Genomic DNA, 26,015 nt, shown 5'->3' on the forward strand with positions numbered 1-26,015 from the left:
ATCACTCCACTGCACTCCAGCCTGGCGACAGAGCGAGACTGTGTCTAAAAAACAAAAACAAAAACAAAACCACCACCACAACAACAAAAAAGGAGGGCAGGATAAAGCTCTGCCTGAGAGATTCTGTTTTCTGAGGCCTAAAGAGCCCCAACATTCTAACACAGGACTATCTTTCACCTTCATCACTCTGATGCTGTTCCAAAGCTGCTTTGGGAACCACGGACCAAAGTCCACATAATTTAACAGAAGAAATACTTACTGTTTCAGTCACTTAGGAAATAACAAGGGTCCTGGGAGTGATGAGCCATGAACTGTGGATGGAAACTAATGTACATGTTTCATAATATCACAGGGGTATACTGGATAAATCATTTGAGAAGAAGCTGGGACATTTGCATGTGTTATTCCCTTTCTGGAACTTTCTCCCACCACATACCTTTGTCTTGTTGATGCCTTTTTGTCCTTTAGGCCTCAACTGTCAACGGGGATGCCTTTTCTGGTCTGGCTAGTTCTCTCTACTGTAAACTCTTCTAACCTTGTGTAGTTCTTCTTAGCACTCATTTTATATTTATTTGAGTAATTCTTTATCCTGTGAACTCCAAGAGATAAAGAAGAGTTCCGTTATTTTTTCTGGACATTATTGTATCATCACTGCCTAAAAACAACGCCTGGCATGGTGATAAATATCTGTGATTGATAAATATTTGTTTCATGAAGGAACCTGTGAGTGAATTGAATTTGGTTGGCGACAGGAAGGCCAGTACAAAGATTCCTGCCTGCAGCCTCAAGTCTAAATGCTGAAGGGGCCGGGTAGCTAAGGTAAACGGGTGAAGCAGACTGTGAGGAGCTTGAGTTGCTCTGGGCAACCAGATAGAATGTTCTGGACAGGTGCCTGCTTGGTGGATGTTCTCTTGTTCCTTCCGTGGAGGCGGATTCTTCTTACTCAGGGATGTAGGCTTGAACTGTGGTAAATATCAAGGACTCCCCGGGAAGACAGGACTTATGGAGTAGAGAAGACTGAGGAAACTTACACTACTCTTCATTGAAGTCTTTCTAGAATCCACAGCAATGGTGACTGAAAGAGGAAATCACGAGGTAAAGTTAGCCTGCAGTGGGTTGAGGACTGAGTGGGAAGTGAGAAGGGAAAGCCAGTGAAGGGAGGCTCCTCCCTTGAGAATTTTGTCCAAAGAAAAGAAAAAAAAAAAGGCAAGAAAAGAGACCAGAGGAGAAACAGGGTCAGAGAAGAATTCCAGAAAGATACAAGGGAGGGGAAGGACTTTCTTTGCCAATGAGGACCCCTTCTTCTGAGAAACTGGGCGAAGGTCCCTAGTTTCTGAGGTGAAAACGGCAAACGGACAATGAGACCTTGTCGGGAGGCAGGAGGAGGTCCCAGGCTCAGTGAGGGGAGTGCGTGTGGGGTTGGGGTTTTGCTTTGGGGAAGCTGTGTGTGGATGTAGTCCTAAATGCATCTCCATTTCTACTTTTTATCACAGATTTTATTAACAGGTGCTGAAGAAATATTACTAGAAAGATGGAGGCAAAGCTTCCCTTGCTTTTTGCTTCTGACTTGAAGAGTCACTAGAAGTCTCAGGCACTTCGGAAATCTTGAGTGGGAAGAGGCATTATGGCAGGGAGGACCTTGTGGACCCATGGAAATCAAGAAAGCATTGATTTTCTGTGCAGAATCCTGCATTGCCTAAAACCCTGAGGCCTATCTCCCAGAGCTTCGGTAGCTGTTCAGTCAGACAACTGTGTCTGAATTGATTCTGAAAATAATAGACCAACCATAAAGCAGCATAAAATATTATGAAACTATTCCAGAAGTTCAGTAATATCTTTGGGACCTGCTCATAGCCCAAGTTTGTGAATACTTTTGTACTTAAAAAAATATTTTTACTTTACCAGGGCATTGCAATTCTTTTCCATCAGTGAATTTCACTCTACAGTCTTTTCAGAGCATCTCATAATCAGTCAACAAATCTATTTCAAATGTGTTTGTTACTAAGCAACGGTTGCTAAGAGCTTCTGTAATTAAGATGAAAGTTCCAAGGTAACAATGCCCAAACACAGCACCATTTTCACCATTTTCTGATAATGCAGGAGGAGTAGGATGGCTACAAGTGAAAGAAGAATCTACTCTATGGAAAGCATGGCACCTGAAATTTCTGAAGATATTGGCTGTCTGTCTTCTAGCTTATATGAAAGAGAGTGTTTGTGTTTTACTAATCAGCCAGTCATTTTTTTCTTGTGTGGCTGAAATGTACATTCCAGACATGAACAGGTAGAGTCTATATTGGAGGCAGGTTTATACTGCTTGGCTGTGCTAAGACAGGGTCACGTGGTGATGTAAATGATGCTGCCTGACACGTGCAGCTATAAGAGGGGTGAACAGAGTACCCTCTGCATGAAATAAACTTCCTTTGCAGTTATCACTGACCTAGATTAAGCAGCGATGCAGGCCTGTTCTGTACTTTGTGTAACAATGCAGTTTCTTTTTCTTTTGGAGATTTGTAAAGGAAGACTCAGATGAATTTTTCCCTATTCATGGTGCCTGGCTCATAGCGGGCGCTTAACAAATGCTCCTCTTTGCCTTCCCACTCCATTTTGTTCCAGGGGCGAGGAGGGGGTTAGGGTTTCCATGGCGACCTGTTGTTGAATGACCTCCTTTCAGACCTGTTGTTAGATGCCCAATGGGCCCGAGCTGCGGTCCAGAGAGCCGAGCCTCACCTAATGGAGGGCTTTGCTGGTAAAAGAAGATTCAGTCAGTCCAAATCAGCAAGCAATTACTGAGTCACTCTCCAGCTGCCGGAACCCTTGGCATTTCCCTACAGGGATTATCTGCAGGTTAGCCTTGTTGCAGGCAGAATGGACGTCAGCCACCAAAGAGTACTGACTGGTAGATCTGGTTCTGGTTTGGTTCCATACGTTTGGGATGTTTGGCAGGCCATACCTCCTTGGACTTTAATTTCCTCATCCTTACAGAGTGCACAATAACAGCCACTTGGCTTATATGGTAGGGTTGGCATAAGAACGAGAGGAGACAGATTATGTAAAGTGCTATGTAAAGGTGTATACATATCCACTTATTCAACAGATATTTACCAAGTGGTTCCTAAGTGTCAGGCACTATTCTAGTTTCATAATATAGTTCATGTCAGAACAAATCAATAGATCTATTTAATTCTTTTTAATGGCATTTTAATATCCTATAATGTAGGTGTTTCATCATTTATTTAACCATTCCCCGATTTATGGACATTTAAACAAATAGTGCTGCATTGAACATGTTTATACATATAACTTTGGCATATGTGAGAATATTTCTCTAGGGGAGTACTGAAAGAGATTTTGCGAAGCCAGAAGTCTTATATATTTCATGTTTTGTTGGCTACTATCAAACACACCAAAGGGCAATAGCAACCTACCGTCCCAGACAACATGTAAGAGAATCCCCATCTTTCCCTATCTTGTGAATCTAATTTTCCAATTTTACCAGTTTGCTGGATGAAAAGTAATATCTAATGGTTGTGTTATTTTTGGTTTCTTGTTCTATCCACAAGCATCTTTTATTTTATTTTATTTTTTGCCATTTTTACTTCTTCTGTGGATAGCCTTTTTATCTACCCCTTTTGTGTGCTTGGAGATACTTTTTTGTTTTAATTTGAAGGGGCTTTTTATATACTTGAACATGTTTAATACTTTTTCATTTCATTTTATGTACTTTTTCATTGAGAGGAAAGAGCCCATGTTAACCACTATTTTACAGAGGAGATGAGAGACATATGAAGTGAATAGCTAGTTACAGTCACTTGGCCATATATGATGGGGCCTGGGTTGGAACCTGGCTCTTCCTATTCCAATCTGCCTTTTTTTCTTTTCTTTTTTTCTTTTGAGACAGAGTCTCACTCTGTCTCCCAGGCTGGAGTGCAGTGGCATGATCTCGGCTCATTGCAACCTCCAACTCCCCGGGTTCAAGTGATTCTCCTGTCTCAGCCTCCCAAGTAGCTGTGATTACAGGCACATGCCACCACACCTGGCTTATTTTTGTATTTTTAGTCCAGATGAGGTTTTGTCAGGTTGGCGTGGCTGGTCTCGAACTCCTGACTTCGGGTGATCCACCCGCCTCAGCCTCCCAAAGTGCTGGGATTACAGGCGTGAGCCACAGTGCCCGACCCCAGTTTAGTTTTATTTGAGCAAGAGAGGGTTATTTGGGAGGCTCAACTGGCCAGGGAGGGTGGGTTACCTTGCAGGGCAATTTGGATGATTGAGTGCAGTACCAGGGAAGCCACTGGGTTAAGGAAGCGGAATGGTGCCCAGCACAGGTTTCTTCTAGTACCAGCAGCCATCCAGCCCCATCTGCAGGTGTTACCTAATCCTGGGAAAAAGTGAAGGTAACTGAGGGCCTGAGGGCCTGAGGGCCATGACTGTGTCTTTGTTCCTGAGGAGGTGGCTACAAAGACAAAGGAGGAGGAGAGTGATAGCCCCTTGGCGGTGCCACCTTTCTGCCCTCCAAGGGCACAAACAGTGCTGTAGTTGCCTCACATTACAGAGACCAGAGAACATGATTATTCTCAATAATCACAAGAGACTTGAAACAAAAATCCTCTCCTTGTTGGAGTTTTCAGTGGTATCTTATTTGAATAATCATCACTTCTTTTTTCTGATTGAATAATTATCATTCTCCTTTCCTGTGTAAAACAGTAAATTTGATATAAAGTTTTTCTGGAATGGTCTTATTTTAAGAATTTTTTTTTTCTTATCCTGATCTGGCTTGTGATGTTTTTTGATGGGGCTAAGTCCTAGAATAGAAAGTCTAGATGTATTTATTTGTCTGTAAACGCTGCAAGCAATCTTCAGAGCTCTCTGGGTCAAGTCACTTATTGAACACGTACGGAATCTAAGATCTGGGGAAGTGGGGTGGTTTGCCAAGGCACTCAGTTATTCCAGATCGAAGACTAGAATTTGGGGACCTCTTCAACTGTTTTAGGACTTCTGATTGGGCCATTTTATATCTTTCTGACATTTGTCTATGTTCTCCTTCCTCTTACCTTAGGGTTTCTTACCTGGAAAATGAGACTGTTTGTACTTATTGCATTGAATTGTTGTGCTAAGTAGTTGATAAAGCTCTTTTCACGTTTGAATTTTTTTTTTTTTGAAATGGAGTTTTGCTCTTTTCACCCAGCTGGAGTGCAATGGTGCTATCTCAGCTCACCGCAACCTCCACCTCCTGGGTTCAAGCGATTCTCCTGTCTCAGCCTCCCAAGTAGCTAGGATTACAGGCACCCACCATCATGCCCAGCTAATTTTTGTGTTTTTAGGAGAGACAGGGTTTCGCCATGTTGGCCAGGCTGATCTCGAATCCCTGACTTCAAGTAATCTGCCCGCCTCAGCCTCCTAAAGAGCTGGGATTACAGGTGTGAGCCACTGTGCCTGGCCTCACATTTGAATTTTAACCTCCCTTTGAACATGTGTATGAAAACCCCTCTTTTTCCACATTCACATTATGCATATAACATGTGCTTCGTTGACCCTTGTTGAATTAATAAAAGAATAATTGTTATGTATTTCTATACTTTAATCACACACACACACACACACACACACACACACACACGTCTCAAATTCACCACTGTATAACCACCCCAAGGTTATACAGTCCAGCCATCCCCAACCTTTTTGGCACCAGGGACAGGTTTTGTGGTTTCCACAGATGTTGGGACTCTGGGGCAGGAGGATGGTTTGAGGATGAGAGCAGGAGGATGGTCTCACCTCAGATCATCAGGCGTTGGTTAGATTCTCATAAGGAGCACAACTGGGATCCCTTGCATGTGCAGTTCATAGCAGGGGCCATGCTTCTGTGAGACTCTAATGCCACCGCTGATCTGGCAGAAGGCAGTAGCAGTAATGCTCGCCATACTGTCTGCCACCCTGGGGGTTGGAGGCCCCTGATATAGTCTATCTCCTGTTTTCAGGCATGGAGTATTTGAAATATTAAAAGTAAACCATTTCCCCATGATTTTAAATACAGAAGAGGATCCCACAATTTCCCTTAGATGCTCATTTTGATTTTTCAGAACTGACGCTGTTGGAAAACTTGTCTGCTTTAGTCTGTTTCACAGGTGCCTGTTGACTCCTGTGCTCGCTCATTTTGCCCGAGTATTCTCTTACACACCCCGAATGGGTAGTTGGGCCATGGACTGAGTGGTAAGGCGATCTGGAACTTCTGGAGTGGTGTCCCATGGTGCTGTCAGAGTAAGCCAAGCTGGAGTCTGCGTGGCTGCAGTACATAGGTGACTCAGGCTGTGCTAGTAGACAGGCCTGGTGCAACCCAGGGTGAAGTCATAAATATTTCTAGGCTATTTGGTTGGTCTGTATTGTCATGGTCTCTGAGAAAGGCTGGCATGTTTTAAGTCAGATGTCTGTGTATTAGGAATACCATCAAGAGTGAATGCTTAGGAATAGTGGGTTATATTACCAAGGAGAGTGCTAAGAGAATTATTGTTCCTACAAGTCTCACCACTGAATGAGGTCTTTTGTCCTTTTACAGAGAGTGATTCAAAACCCTTTAATCCTGGCCAGGCTGGAGTTGATGTTTGGATACCGGGGGCAGGGCCTGTCTTCTACCTAGAAGTATATAGTATTATGTCAAGAGGAAGATTTTCTAGAACAGGAGTTCTGCTGAAGGTGTGGGAGGTGGAGAGGCAGATTAATCCTGGATCTCAGGCACCCTACGGGTAGAACCTTGGGACATGTATTTGCTGTGAACATCTCACATGCTTTGTATCAGAGCTTCATCCAAAGAGATATCATCAATTTTGGGTTCAAGGTAGAGGAAAGATTAACATACTTCAGATAACACACTCTGAGATTTTCTGACTTTTATTCATTTTATTCAATCTTGTTCTAGTCTCTTAGATTTACTTTTTCAGCTTTTAACCATCTTTTTTTGTGTTTCTCTGTCATGGGTGATTTTTGATGTTCAAGGGTGGCGTTAAGAAAACAACAACAACACTTTTACTTTAATATTAGTTTTTCATTCTTTCAATTTTTATTTTGATGTAATACTAGACAAACAGAAAAGTTGCAAGAATATCATGAAAAATTCTTGTATACTTTTTTCCAGATTCTCCAAATGGTCACATTTTGATACATTTGTTTTATCCTTTTTCTTTATATGCTAATTTTTTTCTCCTGAGACCATTGAGGTAAGTGCAGATAAGATGTCTCGTTGCCTCTAAATAATGCACTGTGTATTTCCTAAAAACGAAGGCATTCCCTTACATAAATACCATATAACTTTCAAAACTGGGAAATTAACATTGATACTGTCGTATTATCCAATCTACAGACCTCGTTCAGATTTTACTAAATGAAACAATAATGCCATCTTTTAGCAAAATAAAATCCAAGATCATGCAGTTTATTGTGTTGTCATGTCCCTTTGGTGTCTTTAGTCTGGGACGTTTCTTTCTTTTCTTTCATATAGTGAGATTTTTGAAGAGCATAGACCAGGTTTTTTGTTGTTGTTGTTGTTGAATGCCTCTTGTTTTACATTTATTTGATGTCTCCTCATGATTAGATTCAGGGTTTGCATTATTGATAGGACTAAAATTGATACTAATTTTTAAAAAAAAATTTAAATTCTGGGATACATGTGCAGAACGTGCAGGTTTGTTACATAGGTATACATGTGCCATGGTGGTTTGCTGCGCCTATCAACCTACCATCTAGGTTTTAAGCCCCGCATGCATTAGATATTTGTACTAATGCTCTCCCTCCCTTTGCCCCCCACCCCCCGACAGGCCCCATGTGTGATGTTCCCCTCCCTGTGTTCATGTGTTCTCATTGTAATTTATATTAGTTTTAAATGGATATTAGTTTTTAATTAGTATTGATTTATTCAAGTTGAAAACTATATTTTTTCATTGTATGATTTTATTTTACCATAAATGTCTTGTTATTCTATATATAAATCTAGCAAGTAGAGTATGAAATAAGAACAAATCATTTATGGGTGTTTGCTTTAAATGATGCTTGATAAACTCAGGCTGGACAGACTAAATTCCCATTAATCCATTCAGTTTGTAACTTAATTACATCTTCTTAACATTTAAGATTGTATTTGTAAATAAATGTATCTAATCTTTCTTTTAATCACTTTAAATGCCTCATAAAGCAAACCTGAAGACCTTAGCAAACACTTTCCTAAGTACTTGAATAATTCTTGCAAATTAAAAATTAAACTTATAAATACGGTAGATTCCTCATTCTTCCAGAAATTCTAATATTATTTGAAAACACTCATATTTTCACTGCTTACTCAATCACATCTAAAATCACTTCAAATCTGGCACATTTTCAAAGATGTCAGATTCTCAAACATTCCATATACCTTATTTATTATTATTATTTTATATTTTTTTGAGACAGAGTGTTGCTCTGTCGACCATGCTGAAGTGTAGTGGAGCGATCTTGGCTCACTGCAGCCTCCACCTCCTGGGTTCAAGTGATTCTCGTGCCTCAGCCTCCAGAGTAGCTGGGATTACAGGCCTGACTAATTTTTGTATTTTTTTTTTTTAGTAGAGACAGGGTTTCAATATGTTGGCCAGGCTGGTCTTGAACTCCTGGCCTCAAGCAATCTGCTTGCCTCAGCCTCCCAAAGTGCTGGGATTACAGGCATGAGCCACTGGTACCCGGCCACATTCCATACACTTTAATCCCTAATTTACGAAGATTATTATGAGCTTCACACAAAGTTATTAATACTATGGCTTCAGCATTTCTATATTTAATTCCATACCTTCCCAAGGTTGCCAAGACAAATGTGCACTGTGGAAAGCAGGTCTATTATGGGAGTTGGATTGAGGTTACCACGCTAATAGGTGCAACATGTGCTAATATGTTCCTCTTACACAATTGTTTATCTGGCAGAGATTTGGGGTTGAGGAACCATATGTCCCCGTTCTTTTTGAACTACAGATAAATTCATTTCATCATTTCTATGACAACATGAGACTAAGCCTCATATAATTGCTATGACAACAGATAGCGGTCCACATCCTTCAGATGTGATGGATTTTCAACTTTGGTCTCCTGGGTTGATATCCTTTCCTCTGATTTGGGTGGACGCAGGGCATCCTCATCCAAATTGCAAAGGATTTCCCCTCCTGCTTGATTACATTCTGCATTTCTTTAGCTCTTGGCAGCATTATGTCGTCATTTTATTCTGTCTGATTGGATTTTACATTTTCTTTCAAAACCTTTGGCCACAACTCCAAAGCTTCATGCTAATGAAAATGCCCTTCTCTAATTTCTTCATGTTACTTTGAATTATAGGTTTTAGAGCTTGACTTAGATTCCCAGAAAGTTCCACTAGTGCTATGTAACATGATTATAAAAAATTCCTACACCAGCCATGACTCTTAACATCTGAGAGCTCTGTGTACATATTGTAACTAGAGATGACTGAGTGTGCTCTTTTAAATTTTGTTGTTGAATTGCTTTCAAACAGATTTGAGAGCTAAATTACAAATGAACAAATACAATCAAAGTAGGAATAGATCACGTATAAGAACATCATGAAGTCATGGATAGTGGCCATTATTTATTACGATGTGCTATTTACTTTTGGTAATTTAATTAATTTTGCTTACTTAGAGTGTCTGGAATAATAGTAATCACTCTCCATTTTCTTGGCAGATATTCTGTCCATTAATTTTTTTTTAAATAGTTTAGTTTGGTGTCGTTACTAAAAGTACATGTTTTGGAATCAGCTGCACTTGGGTTGAAATTGCAGTTTTGCAGTTTTTTAGCTGTGTGACTCTGGGCAAGTTACCAAACCTCTCGGAGCCTCCTGTGGGTAACCTTGCAAGGTTGTCATGAGGATTAGGCTGATTTTGGAACACATAACATAGCACCTGGAGTATAGTTTTTTATAATGTTTATTATTCACACTTCCCGTTTTTGTTGTGTTTCTGTCCTCATCCATTGATTCTGGTCTGCCTCACCTCTCCCAATGACATTTTATTGAGCCCTGACCCCTCTTTTGGTTTCTCTAATAGCTGTACATTGCCTATATTCATTATATATTTCTTCTACCTTATATCACGGTAGAGGCATAGCGGACAGTCCATTTATTATAAAGATTTCTTCTGTCTGTCTCCTGGGAGAGCCCCTCAGTTGTACCTTCTTGGCTTCTTTGTGTTGAGCTTGGTGGGAATCCATAAGCCATCATTCCTCTCCACCTTAGAGGCCATTCCTTGGATGCATCTGTTTCTCCTTGATCTTGGACATTTCCAGCGGAACACGCACACATTTTGCAGTGTTTACGGTGAGTTGGGACAGTGCTGTCCGCTGTCCCAATAATATAAGACTGTTTTGGTTTCTACTGTTTTTGGAAGCCAGATTCATGCTCCCTCCTACCTTGTTCTTTAGGGTTATAGACATCATTACCCTCTAGGAGGAGGACTTGGCAAGGAGGAGCTGACCACTGACCACTGGAAATCGCAACACCCACCATCCGCAGCATGCTGGGCTCCTCTCCACTTCCAGTTCCTTCCTTTCTTTCTTCCTTTCCCTTCCCTTCCCTTCTCTTTCCTTTCTTTTTTTCAGGGTCTTGCTCTGTCACCCAGGCTGGAGTGCAGTGGTGTGATCATAGCTCACTGCAGCTTCAACCTCCCAGTCTCCCGGGCTCAAGTGATCCTTCTACCTCTGCCTCCCTAGAAGCTGAGATCACAAGCACACACCATAATGCTCAGCTGGTTTAGTTTTTTTTTTTTTTTTTTTTTTTTTTTGTAGAGATGGCAGAGATGTCTCGCTATGTTGCCCAGGCTGGTCTCAAACTCCTGGCCTGAAGCAATCCTTCTGCTTCAGCCTCCCAAAGTGCTGGGATTACAGGCATACCTGGCTCACTTCCAGTTTCACTTAGCTTAGGTTGTGCCACCTATCAGGAGTGGCCAAGGAGGTAGTAACCTCAGTGACCATGACCTTGAGTGGATTTTAAAGACAGAAAACCTAATGGGGCAGCAGTAGCCATGGTGTTCTTAGACACCAAGCAGGAGCAAACTGGAATAATTCTACAGATTTCTTCTTGCCCAGGGCAAAGCCAGATTGGTCCTGACTGATATTTTCTCAGTTTTTCAGAGTTATAAATAAATACCAAGGCTATATGAACAGTTAACAAGGAAGACTAACCATGCAAGAATAGCTATGGCTAACTGAGTGCAGCAGTTGTTTGGATGGATATTTGTTATATACGGACTCTTATAATGACAATTACTATTAAGTACCAGATGCCAGATACTTTGAAAAAATTTATTTCTTTGGATTTTAACAACCCTTTGAGATAAATGTTATAATTATCTCCACTTTCACAAGTAAAAGGTTAAATTAATTGCCCAGAGTCACATGGCCAGTAAGTGAAAGAGTCAGGACTAAGACCTATATCTACTTAAGATCAAAGATCATGCTTTAATCACTTCCTGTAGACAAATGGCATAAGGAATTTTCTAACAACTAACTTAGTGGGATTTTTCCTTGCCAAATTAAGAAAATGTTATGCCAGTCAGGGAAGTCACCAGAAAGCACTGATTTAAAGAAGAACCTATCAACTCCAAAAATATTGTCTCTAGATGTCCATTAATTCTACCAATCCATGACTCATTGGGGGCAATAAGCAACTCCTCCGTCCAGAGACGAGTAAGAAGTTATATCAGTCGTTTTGCTCTAGATATGAATTAATTTACCCAGATTGCTTTCCTAACAGCAGACTGCAATGTACTGCGTGAATAAAAGATTTGCTGTTCGGGAAGGAGAAAGTGGAGGTGGTTTTGGAACATGGAGACCATTTACAGTAGGGTAGGCTTTGGCGACCTTTGTCCAGCTGTAGGGTAGAAAGTAAAGAGGAAGGTGAGAGGGAACTTGGAAGGCTGAAATAGGACAGGGATACAGAAGGAGCGGTGGGGAAGATCCAAGGACAAGTTCACCTCTCTCCTGCTTTTGCTGACTCTGAGGATTCTTGGTGGTGGGTGATGAGGGTGAAGGTTTGAAATAAGAAGTAATAAGGGCTGGGCATGGTGGCCCATGCCTGTTATCTCAGCACTTTGGGAGGCTGAGAGGATTGCTTGAATCCAGAAGTTTGAGGCTGCAGTGAGCTGTGATGTTGCCACTGCACTCCAGGCCGGGCAAGAGAGTGAAACCCTGTGTTTAAACTACAACAAAAAAGTAGTAAGGAGAGCAGTCCTTGGATTTCAACAGTCACTAGTCGTATTTGGGGCTTTCTTAAAAATGGAGATTTTGGAAATGTATTACTAGAGAATTGGATCCAGCAAGTGTGGAGTGGACCAAGGAACTTGGATTGTACCAGTCTCACTGGGTGATCTTAATGCAGATGCCTTGAGGACCAAACTTGTGGAAAGTTTGAGTTAGAGTGTCTTCCACTGGGCTGGTAGGCGAGTCTACACCCAACCCCGAATGTGATCCTGTGGCTTCTGTGAGGTTGGGGACTCCCTGGTTGAACAGCTCAAGGTGTTTAAATTGAAGAAGGACTTCCTGCCTTTGAGAAATGTGTTTAATCAATCCAGGCAAAGCTTTTCAAGGCCCAGAAAGTTCTGCCTCAGGGATAGGCTGCCTTTTTCTTCCTTGCCTCTTAGCTAATTTCTGGCTCCATCTCTCATCCTGGCCGGGTTTGAGGAGGAAGAGCTGGGTTTCCAGCTGCAGGGAGCCAAGAAAAGTAGGGTGACTGCTGAAAACAGGACCTTCAGTGCTGAGGCCGGGACAGTCCCGGACACACTGGGATGGTGAGTCCCCTCCTTGGGCAGAAGCCCATGTGGTGTAGACCCCTCACCTATTCTACTCCGCTACAGAAAGACTGTGCCATGATGTCTCAGGTCAGGGGAATCACTCACTGAGTATATTTGGTGCACCCATAGGAGCTGTTTCTTTTTTCTTTAGCAGAAAAGCTCTTTTCAGTTTAGTTTCTTTGACTTGTTTCCTGTGGTTGCAGGAGGCTGATTGTTGGTAGCCTCACCTGGCCTGAGAAGTAATTCCTCAGTGCTTCCTTTTTGTCAAATATTATCATGTCAAGAATCATTGCCAGATTTTTTTTTTTTTTAATCTCCACTGAGGCTGTAACTAGGATGTGAGTTCACTGAGACTAGAGAAATTAGATCTTCAAACAGCCCTTTGGAGGATACGAATGGGGAAGTACCACACAAAAGAGTTAAGGGAGGACGGGCTGTCCTGTTGGCATTGGCCCTGTGGCCTCACCCCACCCGGTGGCTTTACTATTAGCCTAGAGAGATTGTAGTATATTCTTATTGAATTCAGTTTGGAAGAGGAAAATGTGTTTTCTTGAATGAGGAATGTCCCCAAGGTGGAGTTCAGGCTGTTTTCCTCTCAGCTTGAGCTCTGGGATGAAATAGGGCCTGTTACAGAGAAAGCTCTGTTTGAACTAAAATGACTCACAAGAGGTGTCCAGAGGAAATGAAAGAGTGTACTGGAACCTGGACAAATGTTGCCCTTGATGGAGGGTGGAGTGGGTGAATAATCAAGCTGAATAATCCAATTTCTAGTTTTTAAAAAAGGTATAAAATATTAACTGTGTGTGATGTGTGTACACAGACCACAAACAGATTTTGAGAGGAATTCATAAGAGAAATTCTGAAAACTATTTTAAGCACGGCAGCATTGTAGAGTAGCATACCTTCCAGGTGAAAAGAGAGCAATGTTCCTATGGATGAATGAATCCTGATGTTTGTCAGAACTCAGTAATCACCCAAGACATAATTTAATCCCAGAAGGTTTCCCCATCTAATTATATTGTGCATATGCTAATACTAAAAGTAATTTGCAATTGCTAAACACACACTAATTGATGGGACAGTGGTGAGAGTAGGAAGGAAAATGTTCTAGAAGCTTTCTAACTGGATGGACATCACTTTTGAATGGAAACTTGTCCAAATCTGGATAATTTGGGATCGACTGTGTAAAAGGTAGTCCTTGGAAGAAGACTTAAAGTTGCTTATAATGTGGGTTTACATGGATGGAATAGTGTCTTCTAAAATTTAGGAAACATATGCAGAAAATTCTGAAAACAAATGAGACTAAGACTTAATCCTGCCCTCTGTCTTTAGCATTACAAAGGGGTTTTTAACACTGTTGCTAAATGACCTGGAAACAAAAATACTATAGAAGATAAGAATACATATAAAGCAGCTTTGAGTCTAGGAGAGTAGGACATGACTTAATTCAACTGAAGTCTTATTTTCTTGCAGGATGGAAAATTTGACACCTGCTTAGATTTTTTTTTTTTTTTTTGAGATGGAGCCTCGCTCTGTTGCCCAGGCTCTGGAGTGCAATGACATGAGCTCGGCTCGTTGCAACCTCCATCTCCCGGGTTCAAGTGATTCTCCTGCCTCAGCCTTCTGAGTAGCTGGGACTACAGGCACGTGCCGCCATGCTTGGCTAATTTTTATATTTTTAGTAGAGATGAGATTTCATCATGTGGGCAGGCTGACCTTGAACTCCTGACTTCCGGTGATCCACCTGCCTCAGCCTCCCAAAGTGCTGAGATTACAGGCATAAGCCACTGTGCCCAGACCTTTTTAGAATTTGCCTTTGGTAAATGTGTAGGTCTGTGGAAAACAAAACAGAGATTGACTCATACACAGGACAAAGATGACCATCAGCATCAAGTGGTCCCCAAGCTCCTTAAGGTTCTCAGATTTGAGGCAGCCACCTGGGAGAATCAGTGATGTCATCATGACAGCCACATCACCCAACCAAACGCTACTCTGCTATTATGTTGAGACATAGGTTTCCTTGGAACCTATTCCCTTAGGATTAATATGATGGGATCTTTCCTGATAATAACAGCTAGTAGGTACTGAGTGTTCACAATGTGCCATATGCTGTTGTGAGTGCTTTGCCTATATTCATTCACATAATCCTTCTAACTCTATGCAGATTCCCTATGTTTTCTCTTCTTATTTTAAGATGGGGAGGATCTGATACACAGAAAAAAGAATAACTTGACTCAAAGGCACACAGCCTGTAGAATTAAGATGGAATCTGGCTTTGGGACTTGCTTTTCATCCGCCCTTGTGTACTGCTCCCCAATGATTGGGGATCATAGAGAAATTGTAACAGATCACATTTCACCCACAGTGAAGAGCCCCCTCCACTGAGCCTGGCCTCCCAAGACACAGTACTTTTTCCCTTTTGTGATTTAACCAGTAATTTCATTAGGTTAAAAACATCATCTGCTTTTCTTACCTTGAAACCATGACTTCTACTGAGGTAAATGGTGTGAGGGCTGTAGCTTCAAAAATCAAACTGAAAGTGTCACAAAAAGAAAGCGGGTAAAAGAATAAAATTGGACTCCCACCTCACACACATACAAAATTAACTCAAAATGGGCTAAGGACTTAAATGTGAAAGCTAAAAGTATAACACTTTTAGAAGAAAACAGAGTAAATCTTTATGACTTTGGATTAGGCAGTGGTTTTATATGTAATGCCAAAAAACACACGCAACAAAAGAAAATACAAATTAGACTTCATCAATATTTAAAAACACCTGTCCTTCAAGGACACTCTCAAGAAAGTGTAAAGACTACTCCTAGAATGTAAGAAAATATTTGCAGATCATTCTTCTGATAAAGAACTAGTACCCAGAATATATAAAGAATGGTTACAACTCAATTATTAAAAGACAAGTAACCCAATTAAAAATAGGCAACCGATTTGAATAGACATTTCTCCCAAGAAGATGCATGGTCAATAAACACATAAAAGAAGGCCTGGTATCATTACTCTTAAGGGAAATGCAAATCAAAACCACAATGAGACACTTCATACATCCTAGAATGGATATTGTGAAAAAGGTGGACAATAACAGATGTTGGTGAGAATGTGGAGAAATTGGAACCCTCATACATTGCAGGTGGGAATGTAAAATGGTGCAGCTACTTTAGAAAATAGCCTAGCATTTCTTCAAAATTTAAATGAAGAATTACCATATGATCCAGTAATTCTACTTCTTGGTATATATCCAAGAGAATTGAAAACATATGTCCATACAAAACTTTGTACATGAATGTTCATAGAAGCATTATGCATAACAGCTAAAAAGTGGATACAACCCAAATGTCCACTAATTGGTGAGTAGATAAACACAGTGTGGTACATCGACATAATGGAACACCATTCACCCCTGAAAAGGAGTGAAGCACTCATCATACTGTTAATATAACATGATGAATCCTGAAAACATTAAGCTAGATAAATCAGGCACTAAAGGCCACATACGATATGATTCCATTTATATGAAATGTGCAGGACAGGCAAATCCATAGAAACAGAAAGTAGATTAGCAGTTACCAGAGGTTCTTGGGGAATAGGGATAATGGGGAGTGATTGCTAATGAGTACTGAGTTTCTTTTTGGGGTGATGAAAACGTTCTAGATTTATATAATGGTTATTACTGCATAACTTTGAGAATATACTAAAACTGAATTATACATTTTAAGAAGATAAATTTTATGGCATTGCGATTACATGTCAATGTAAATATATGCGTACATATACAAAAATAAAAAAGAAAGCTATATCTGCCCTTTTGCAGAAAGTAGGAAGCAAAGTTAGCATTGACCATTCAAAAAATACAACAGCAGGAAATTTTTACCAATTTCACTTTGGGCACCCAAGGGCACTGGGACCCAGCTCCTTGCCAAACGAACTTCATTTTCTTATTTTTTTCTTCTTATTCCTTTTCCCAAACTTTGTGGTTGGAGGAAATAACTAGTTCAGTGGGGAGAAAAAAGATGCTGTTTCTGTTTCAATCTTGAAGCAGTGTTCCATGTCATGACCTGTCACACACACCAGAGGTTCTACATGGATTCCAAAACAGTAACATATGGAAATGTTGTCTCTTTCCACATTGCTTTTATTGGTTTTCTGCTGTCCTGCGCTTTTCTCCAGCTGGGTTGTTTTTTGCTTTGGTTTTGTTACTTCTGTTTGTTTATTTATTTATTTGTACAGAGAAAATTATCACAGTGAGCAGAGTACAGGCCCACCGAGACTCAGCTGTGGAGGATACAACATGGTCATTATTTCGGTCTGGTTTTGACATTAGGGCAATGAGGGTGTCATAAGAATGAGTTAGGAAGCATTCCCTCTGCTTTTATTCTCTGAAAGAGATTGTAGAGAACTGGTATAATTTCTTCCTTAAATGTCTGGTAGACTTCACTAGTGAACTAATCTAGGCTTTGTGCTTTCGGTTTTCAAAGATTGTTAATGATTGATCCAATTTCTTGAACAGATATGGGCCTCTTCAGATTGTCTATTTCCTCTTGTGTGAGTTTTGGCAGATTGTGTCTTGCAAAGAATTGGTCCATTTCAAATTGGTTAATAAATGTGTGAGCATAGGGTTGTTCATAGTATTCTTTTATTATCCTTTTAATATCTATGGCATCTGTAGTGATGGCCCCTCTTTCATTTATGATGTTAGTAATCTGTGTCCTCTCTTTTTCTTAGCCTGGCTAGAGGCTTATTGATTTTATTAATCTTTTCAAAGGACCAGTTTTTGGTTTCATTGACTTCTTTTTTCTCTATGGAGTCCCCACTTTTCAATTTTATTGTTTTCTACTCTAGTTTTTATTATTTCTTTTTTTCTGCTTACTTTGTATTTAATTGGCTCTTCTTTTTCCAGTTTCCTAAAGTGGAAAGTTAGATTATTAATTTTCAATCTTTTTTCTTTTAAAATACGTGCATTCAATGTTATAAATTTCCTTCAGATCACTGATTTTGTGGCATCCCACAATTTTTGACAAGTTGTATTTTCATTTTCATTCAGTTCAAAATATTTTATAATTTATCTTCAGATTCAGTCTTTGAACCATGTGTTATTTAGAAGTGTGTTATTTAATTCTCCATATATTTCAGGATTTTCTTATCTTTTTGTTATTGACTTCTAGTTTAATTTCATTGTGATCTGAGAGAGGACATTGTATGATTTCTATTCTTTTAAATTTGTTAAGGTGTGTTTAATGTGGTCTGTCTTGGTGAATGTTTCATGTAGGTTTGAAAAGAGTATGTATTCTGCTGTTGTTGGGTAAAGTAGTCTATACATGTCAATGATATGCTGTTGATTGATGCTAGTGTTGAATTCAACTATGTCCTTACTGATTTTCTGCCTGCTGGATCTGTCCGGTACTGATAGAGGGGTGTTGGAATTTCCAATTGTAAGAGTAAACTCATCTGTTTCTACTTGCAATTTTATCAGTTTTTGCTTTGTGTAATGTGATGCTCTGTTGTTAGATGCATACATGTTAAAGATTGTTATATTATCTTAGAGAATTGACCCCTTTATTATTATGTAATGGCTTTCTTTGTCCCAGATGACTTTCCCTGTTTTGAAGTCTACCCTGTTTTGAAATTAACATAGCTACTCCTGCTTTCCTTTGGTTAGTGTTATCATGATATCTTTTTCCCCATTCATTTACTTTAAAATTATATATGACTTTGTATTTAAAATGGGTTTCTTGTAGACAAAATACAATTAGGTCATATTTTTTTGATCCATTCTGAAAATTTCTGTCTTTCAGTTGGTGCATTTAGATCACTGATGTTCAAAGTGATTATTGATATAATTGGGTTAGTATCTGCCATATTTATTACTATTTTAAATTTTTTGCCCTTGTTCTTTCGTTTCTCTGTGTTACACTCTTTCTAATTTTTATGGTTTTAATTGAGGATTTTATATGATTCTATTTTCTCTCCTTTCTTAGCATCTCTGTTATACTGTTTTTTAAAGTTTTCTTTTTTAGTAGTTGCCCTGAGGTTTGCAATATACAGGTAATCCAAGTCCTCTTTCAAATAGCAATATGCTACTTCATGGGTAGTATAAGTACCTCATAATAAAGTAATTCTAATTCTTCTAATTCCTCCCTCTCATTCCTTTTTGTCATCCATTTCACTTATACAAAAGCATATATGAGTGTGTAACATAGATACCTATATACACATATATACATACATAAAATATCTGTATATAAGAATATGTAACTGAATACATTGTTTTTATTATTATTTTGAACAAACTTCTGTAAGGTCAATTAAGAATAAGAAGCCAGGCATGGTGGCACATACCTGTAGTCCTAGCTACTCAAGAGGCTAATGTGGTAGGATGACTTGAGCCCAGGAGTTTGATGCCAGAGCCTGGGCAATATGCAAGACCCCATTTCTTAAAAAAAATAAGAAAAGAAAAGAAAAAAGTTAAAGAAATTTAAATTTTACCTCTACTTACACCTTTTTTTAATGTACTTTCTTAATTTATGTAGATCCAAGTTCCTGACCTTCATCATTTTCTCTCTTTGAAGAGCTTCTTTTAACATTTCTTCCAAGGCAGGTGTATTGGCAACAAATTCTTTCAATTTTTGTTTGTCTGAGAAAGTTGCTATTTCTCCTTCACTTCTGAAGGATAACTTAGCAGAGTACAGAATTCTAGAGTGGCAGCTTCCAAACTGCTTACATGTGGAACCACACACTGAAAGTTGCACACCTGTCATTGTTTCTGAAACTTTGTTGTTTCTACTTAATATGCATGTGGCTTATATGATATTCAGCTCTTAGACCACTGACAGCTTAAAACCCTGTATGTCCTTCTTTCATGCTGTTCATTGAAGGTGGAGATTCAAGTGAGAGAAGAGCGAGTTTGAGGACCATCTTTTCTGTTTTTTTTTTTTTTCAATGTTATGTTTTTACGCTTTGAGTATGTTTTCACTTGTGTCACACTTTTAAAAAAAGTGTTTTAACAATTATGGGATAAGTTGAGAGTTAAGATTTGGAAGAGGTGTTGATTATGTTCTCTTGTTCTTCCTTTTTTTGCTTTTGTTCTCTCGTTCTTCCTTTTTTTGCTTTTGTTCTCTCGCCCTCTCCATTCTGAACTTGCTTTTCCAGACACCCATTTCTTTTATATCTTTAGTAATTGAGGACCCTTACTGTGGATTTTTCAGCTCTGTATGTTTGCGGATTCTTAGTTGTCCTGTGTGTTATCTCTTTAGACTAAATTTAATCTGATACAGTAATCAAAGTTATGTGGCTCAGTGTATCATTCCTTCCATATCACATGTGTAAAGTGTACATGAGAATTTGAAACGCTCTTGGTGTGTGTGTGTGAGAGATTTTTTGTCTAGGGAGACTTTTCTTATTTACATTGAGATTAACTCACCCAATGCACAAAACTCCACTGTAACTAATGTAATCTATAAGATTATTATGTAATCCTATTTATATGTTTTTGTTGTTTCAAGAGGAAGAAAATGTCTATGGTCTTCAAACGTACATGGTGTCTTACTAATGCAGGGAAGAGAGAACACAAATGACGGTTGGTGTTGCTCTTTTTTAAGAATTAAAAAAATTTACTATTTGTGTTTCCTTTGAATTTGGTTATAATTAAATCAGTGTGTGCTGGGTACCATAAGAGCAGATTCTAGTCCCAACCGAGTCATTAACTTCCTTTTTACAAAAATATAGATGCCAAAATATTTTAGTATGCATTCCTAACAAGTATTTAGTTGTATGTATAAATACCTATAACATAAATATTGCAAAATATTAACAATAATTTCTTAATTCCTTTTAACACAGTTCATATTCACATTTTATTGGATATCTCTTTCAATTGCAAATTGCAAAGTCTTTTGTTTTGTTTTGTTTTAGTAGTTGCTCAAGTTATGAGCCAAATGAAGTACATTTATTGAATTAGCAGCTTTGTCTCTTAAATATTTTTAAATTTATAATAGTCCCCTTCCACTCCTTTCCCCCTTTTAATTCCCTTTATTTGTTGGAGACATCAGGTTTTTGCCTTATAGCATGTTCCACATTCTGGGTTGGGCTGATTGCTTCCTTGTAGTATCATTTAACTTGTGCCTCTATCCCCATATTTCATATAAACTCATAGATCAACAGGCCTGATAATATTAGGGCTCAAATTTTCTTTTCTTCTTTTTTTTTTCTAGGCAAGATCACTTTATAGTTGGTGCTATGTACTTTCTAGTGCATCTCATTGGGAGAGACATAGTATCTGTTTGTCCCAGCTTCAGTGAGTTAAGATTGGTCAGAAGACTTAGCTGTATACCTGGTCCATCATTTATAAGGTTCCTCATCAACCAACATTACTCTAAGTAATGGTTTTTGCAATAGACTTCTAGAGAGAATTCCATCATTCTTTCTGCATTTATTAGTTGGAATTCTTTAATATGGATCAATTTTTTATCCTTACTTATTTGGTATTCTGAAATATAGTTTGAAAAGAAAAAGCAAGATCCATTCGTCATTCTTTTCTGTTACTGATCCATTTTCTGAATAATGAATTGGGGTCCTGGCATCCTGCCTTGGTGGGAACCAGGGAGTTGTTCTCTACCTTTTGGGGAAGAGGGAAAGGAGTGGGAGGAACATCTTATCAACTCATTATAAACCCGTGGATGCGTTTGAGTATATTTGAATCAGTTGCAGTAATTCCTTTTGATATTCATATTGCCCCATCTTTGGCCAGTGGAGACTTCTTCTGTTTGACTTGTGTGTCTCTTTGACACTCTTAATCTGAGCCATTAACTTCTGGGCAGCAGTTTCCTCCTCTTTAAACAATTGGGTTAGTTGGTCTTCATGATTTCTTTTAGTTGTAGCTTCCCTTCCAGAAAAAAGATGGTATATGCTAATATTCCATGACTAAATTTCTTATGCTGAAAATCTATTTCTATTTTTTCCCTCTTTAGAGTCCACACACTGGGTGAATTAATGCATTTGAAAATATAGAATGCTTTTGTTTCTCTCTCTTTCTGATCTTTTAGCTCCTAGTTATGTGACACTGGCTTGACAGGAGTCCACACTCTAAGCTCAGTATCTAGGTAAAAAACCAAACAAAGCAAACAATATAAACATTTCTATACTTAAGGCTGTAATGAGGCTTACAAAAGAAGTCCCTGATTTTGAAGATGGATTGATTTTGAAACATAACCAGCAATGTAGTTGTTATTATTCCAAATGTGGTATTTTTTTTCCCTTCTATGGCGGGTACTAGGCATAAAGAATGGACAGCTGTACTTCATCCCATAGGCCTGGTAAGGCAGAACGGAGAGCCGAGAAGGGCCTGAGGCCTCCCAGGGAGCTGGCTGGGGAGACCAGAAGGCTGCAAAGCTGGCCAACGCTTGCCAGGTGGCTGCGGAGAGTCAGCTTCAGTCTCTACAAGCCGTCCATCCAGGCAGCTCCTGAACCAGATCCAGGCAACTGGGCCAAGTCCCCAAGGCTGTCTCTGGGACCAGAAGGTATAACCAAAGGGAAGCATGGATTTAAATTCCAGGGCATAAAAGAAAAGTTCAATGTATCTAAGAAGGTGCTGAAAATGACTTTTTTGTAAATGTCTAAAGGACACTGTCTTATACCAAACCATATACAATAAAATTTTAAATGAGCCTGAGTTCTGTTTCCATCCGTGCCCTGTGGAGCACATGTGACATCAAAGGCAGCTCTGTAGGGTGCAGGGAGGAAGGAGTGTGCTTTTATGTCTCATTTTGGCACAAATCCATCAAACTATTTTTGATGGCTGGGAAACAAAACTTACATTCCCTCTAAATTCATTGCATTTGCCAGATCCACCTTTGTTTTTCTACAGTGATGGTTTCTACTTCTTCAATCTTTGCATTCCTCTTACTTTGAGGCTTTATTTAGCAGGAAAAAGGCAAGAATGATGCTAGATTTCAAGGGAAGCCTTAAATAGCCCAGTTCATTAAGCAGTCCCCTCTGCAACTTACCATTTCTTCTCCCCAACCCCCAATTTAAAACAGTTGTTTGTAAGACTTTTAAACATGAACCATCCCTCTCATAGGAGTCTTATGATGTGAAAAGGAGCTGCTGGTTTCATTTCAATGTGGTGGGAACCCTTGGTGATGAGCAAATATAGCTTCAACCTAATGCATGTGCACAGTGGCTGTGTGTGTGTGTGTGTGTGTATGCATGGTGTGTGTGTATGCATGGTGCATGTGTGTGTATGTATGTGCCTGTGAGCCTCTAGAGATTCTGGAATTCCATTCATCATAAGAATTAGAGATGTCAGCATTGCTTTCAGCAATTCTGTCTCTTCTTTGCCACCACAGGACTGTTCCTTACGGCTTTTGAGATGTTTCCTTCATGATCTGTCTTTGTGCTGCCTTGCCCCACCACCCCTCAACACTGCACTTCAGTGGAGACTGATGCAGACGGTGCTGTTTCTATTTCTTTCTTAGAGATGTGGTCTTGCTCTGCTTCACAGGCTGGAGTACAGTCCTGTGATCATAGCTCGCTGCAGCCTCAAACTCCTGGGCTCAAACATCCTCCTGCCTCAGTCTGCTGAGTAGCCGGGACTACAGGTGCATGGCACCATGCCTGGCCAATTTTTAAAACGTATATTTTGGTAGCAATAGGGTCTTGTTATGTTGTCCAGATTGGTCTCAAACTGCTAGCCTTCAAGCATTCCTCCCACCTCAGCATCCCAAAGTGCTGAGATTCCAGATATGACCCATTGTACTCGGCCTTGTTTTTATTTCTTTTGGACTATTTATTTCTGATCATTTTTACTGCTCTTTTCCAAACTCTACATTCCCCATCCTCTTTGAAACTTTGAATCCTGATGTGGTTGGGTGGTGGGTTCTGCCTAACTTGTTAAAGAGCGACCTTAATGCGCCTGAAGTGGTTGGTTTCATTACATTAGGGTCTTTTGACAGCTCAGGGAGAAACTGCCACTCTGTAAACATTTATCACCTCTACTAGGGAAAAAAGGCCCAGGCCTGATTATAATGGGTCAGCAAGTGGAGGAGAAGATATTATTAGCTTCAGTGTCTTTGGTATTGGACTTCTTTTCATTCCTGCATTAATAACTCATAACTTATTGATCTTTTCCCTAATCTTTGTTAGTGATGTTGCCTTAAATTATAAAGGACAGTAATGCAATATTAGTAACAGTTCTATCAATATACTAAAAGCTTTACCTCCTCCTACTCCTTCATTTTTAATCAAAATAGGACCTTCCCTGAAGGATTGGGTTATGAGTACAATGAATTTATGTTGGTCTAGTATGCAATATTATGATTTAAAAGCATTTCTCAATGGCCAAGTAGATAAGGAATTATATGAAATTCTACAAATGTCAAGAAGTATTTCAGTGATTTACAAATATTGTCTGCCTTCTGTATGCATAAAATGTCATAGATTGGTGCCAGTGAACACACACATATATCTCAGGTGAGGATTGGCTTCAAATAACTTACTGGTACATTCTAGGAGAGAAAAATTAAAAAAGAACTTGCATGAAATATTTCCTAAATAACACAAGAAAACTTAAACTTAAATGTTAGATTGGTTGGAGATATACATATACATATACAACCAATTGGCGATTATGTATATTTATATTATATATAATTATATATGTTGAAGATTTTATGAATATATTGGTTGGAGATTATATATATACATGTATTCTGATGATATATATGATCATCAGAATTCAGAGAAGGGGAACTATAGATTGAATGAAGTCGAAGATACCAATATGAAGGAGAAGGAAGAATTTGGATAATTTGGATAGAGGGGAGCAGGGTGGGGAGAAGAAGAGTTCCAGGCATGGGAAATAACATTGGTAAATTAAAAAATAAGGACTAAGTGGTGGAAATTTATGGAAGGCCAGGATGACTTGAGCTCAGGGCTCTTGTGACATAAAAGACTTAGTGAGCTTTTTACTAATATCTTCAGTGTATGAATAAAGTTGATGATAAAGAACTTTAAGAATATGCAGTTCTCTGTACAGATATGAAGTAGCAATTATCCTCAAATTATATTGTTGCTAGTTTAATTATTTTAGTCTATTTGCCAAAATTGAAAGAAAATTATGAAATCACAACTACTTGTATTTACAAATACACTGGAGTGTCCGAAAATGACAAAAAGCACAGATTTACCTTTGACTTTGTACAGAGTAAGATCTAGAACAGTGAGAATCTTGGCACCTTGCTGGATTTTTAAGAGTTGCATGGATTTAATATAAAGACATCCTTTGGTGTCGACCTCAAAGGGATAGTATATGTGACTCTCCAGGCCACCTGTAGAAGGCAGTCTTCATTGTTCAGGGAAAGTGCTAAGCATTGATAAAATCCCACTGATATGAGATATTTCAAAACAATTTCTGGCTTGTTATTAGAACCAGCCAAAATGATTTTATTGAGTATCTTCTATGACCCCAGCAGCCTATGATAAAATATGTGAGACCCCTGATTCTTGATCCTACAGAACTTATTAGGAAGATGAGAGTATTCACTGGAGGAAAATTAGGAAATAAAGACATATACAAGGAGGGAATACTTGAAGGGGGTATAAGTGGATGTCTTTGCTGATGTTCTTTCTCTCATTTCCCTTTTCCTTAGGAAATTGATCTGTCATATTTTCAACTGCTATCTCTACTGGTGACTCAAATAGATATCTCTTCTGGATTTCCTACCCATACACTGAGCATTTTTGCATCATCCTAAACTTCAGATCTCCAAACCCAAACTGTCTCTCCCAACCAGATTAAGTCTCATTTCCTTTCTGCCTTTTATAGTACCCTTTTAATCACCCAGGCTCAAAATCATTGACTATTTCTGCATATCTGTATGTCTTTATATTTATCACTCACCATGGCCACTTATTCTGGATTGTTAGTAGATCAAGAGAATAGAGAGATTTTTAATGAAATGAGCCCAAATATGCAAAGCAAGTATGGACGAGAGAAGGAAATGAAGTGACATTCTCAGGTCTCTTCCATGGAAGATACAGATGGTAGAGTTTTGACTTAGTGGCACTGATGGATCTGTTTCGGGGCAAGATAGAACAATGGGAGAGATCCCAGCTGGGTGTGGTGACTCAGGCCTGTAATTCCAGCACTTTGGGAGGCTGAGGTGGGCGTATCACCTGAGGTCAGGGGTTTGAGACCAGCCCAGCCAACAT

At 39.2% G+C, this 26,015-nt stretch overlaps 2 protein-coding genes across 2 annotated transcripts in view; both read left to right on the forward strand.

Annotated features, from left to right (window-relative positions):
• Window positions 1–24,318, forward strand: LOC101020596 (putative uncharacterized protein C10orf113). The gene is given in 4 exon segments (XM_003903449.5): window positions 1–1,095; window positions 1,494–2,179; window positions 2,181–2,281; window positions 22,116–24,318. Coding segments are annotated over 3 exon segments (471 nt in total). The 5' UTR covers window positions 1–1,095; window positions 1,494–2,110; the 3' UTR covers window positions 22,417–24,318.
• Window positions 1–26,015, forward strand: part of NEBL (nebulette) — a 390,871-nt gene that overhangs the window by 26,832 nt on the left and 338,024 nt on the right. The gene's annotated exons all lie outside the window — the stretch shown is intronic.

Source organism: Papio anubis, chromosome 11 (genome assembly GCF_008728515.1).
Source record: "Papio anubis isolate 15944 chromosome 11, Panubis1.0, whole genome shotgun sequence".
Classification (NCBI taxonomy): domain Eukaryota; kingdom Metazoa; phylum Chordata; class Mammalia; order Primates; family Cercopithecidae; genus Papio; species Papio anubis.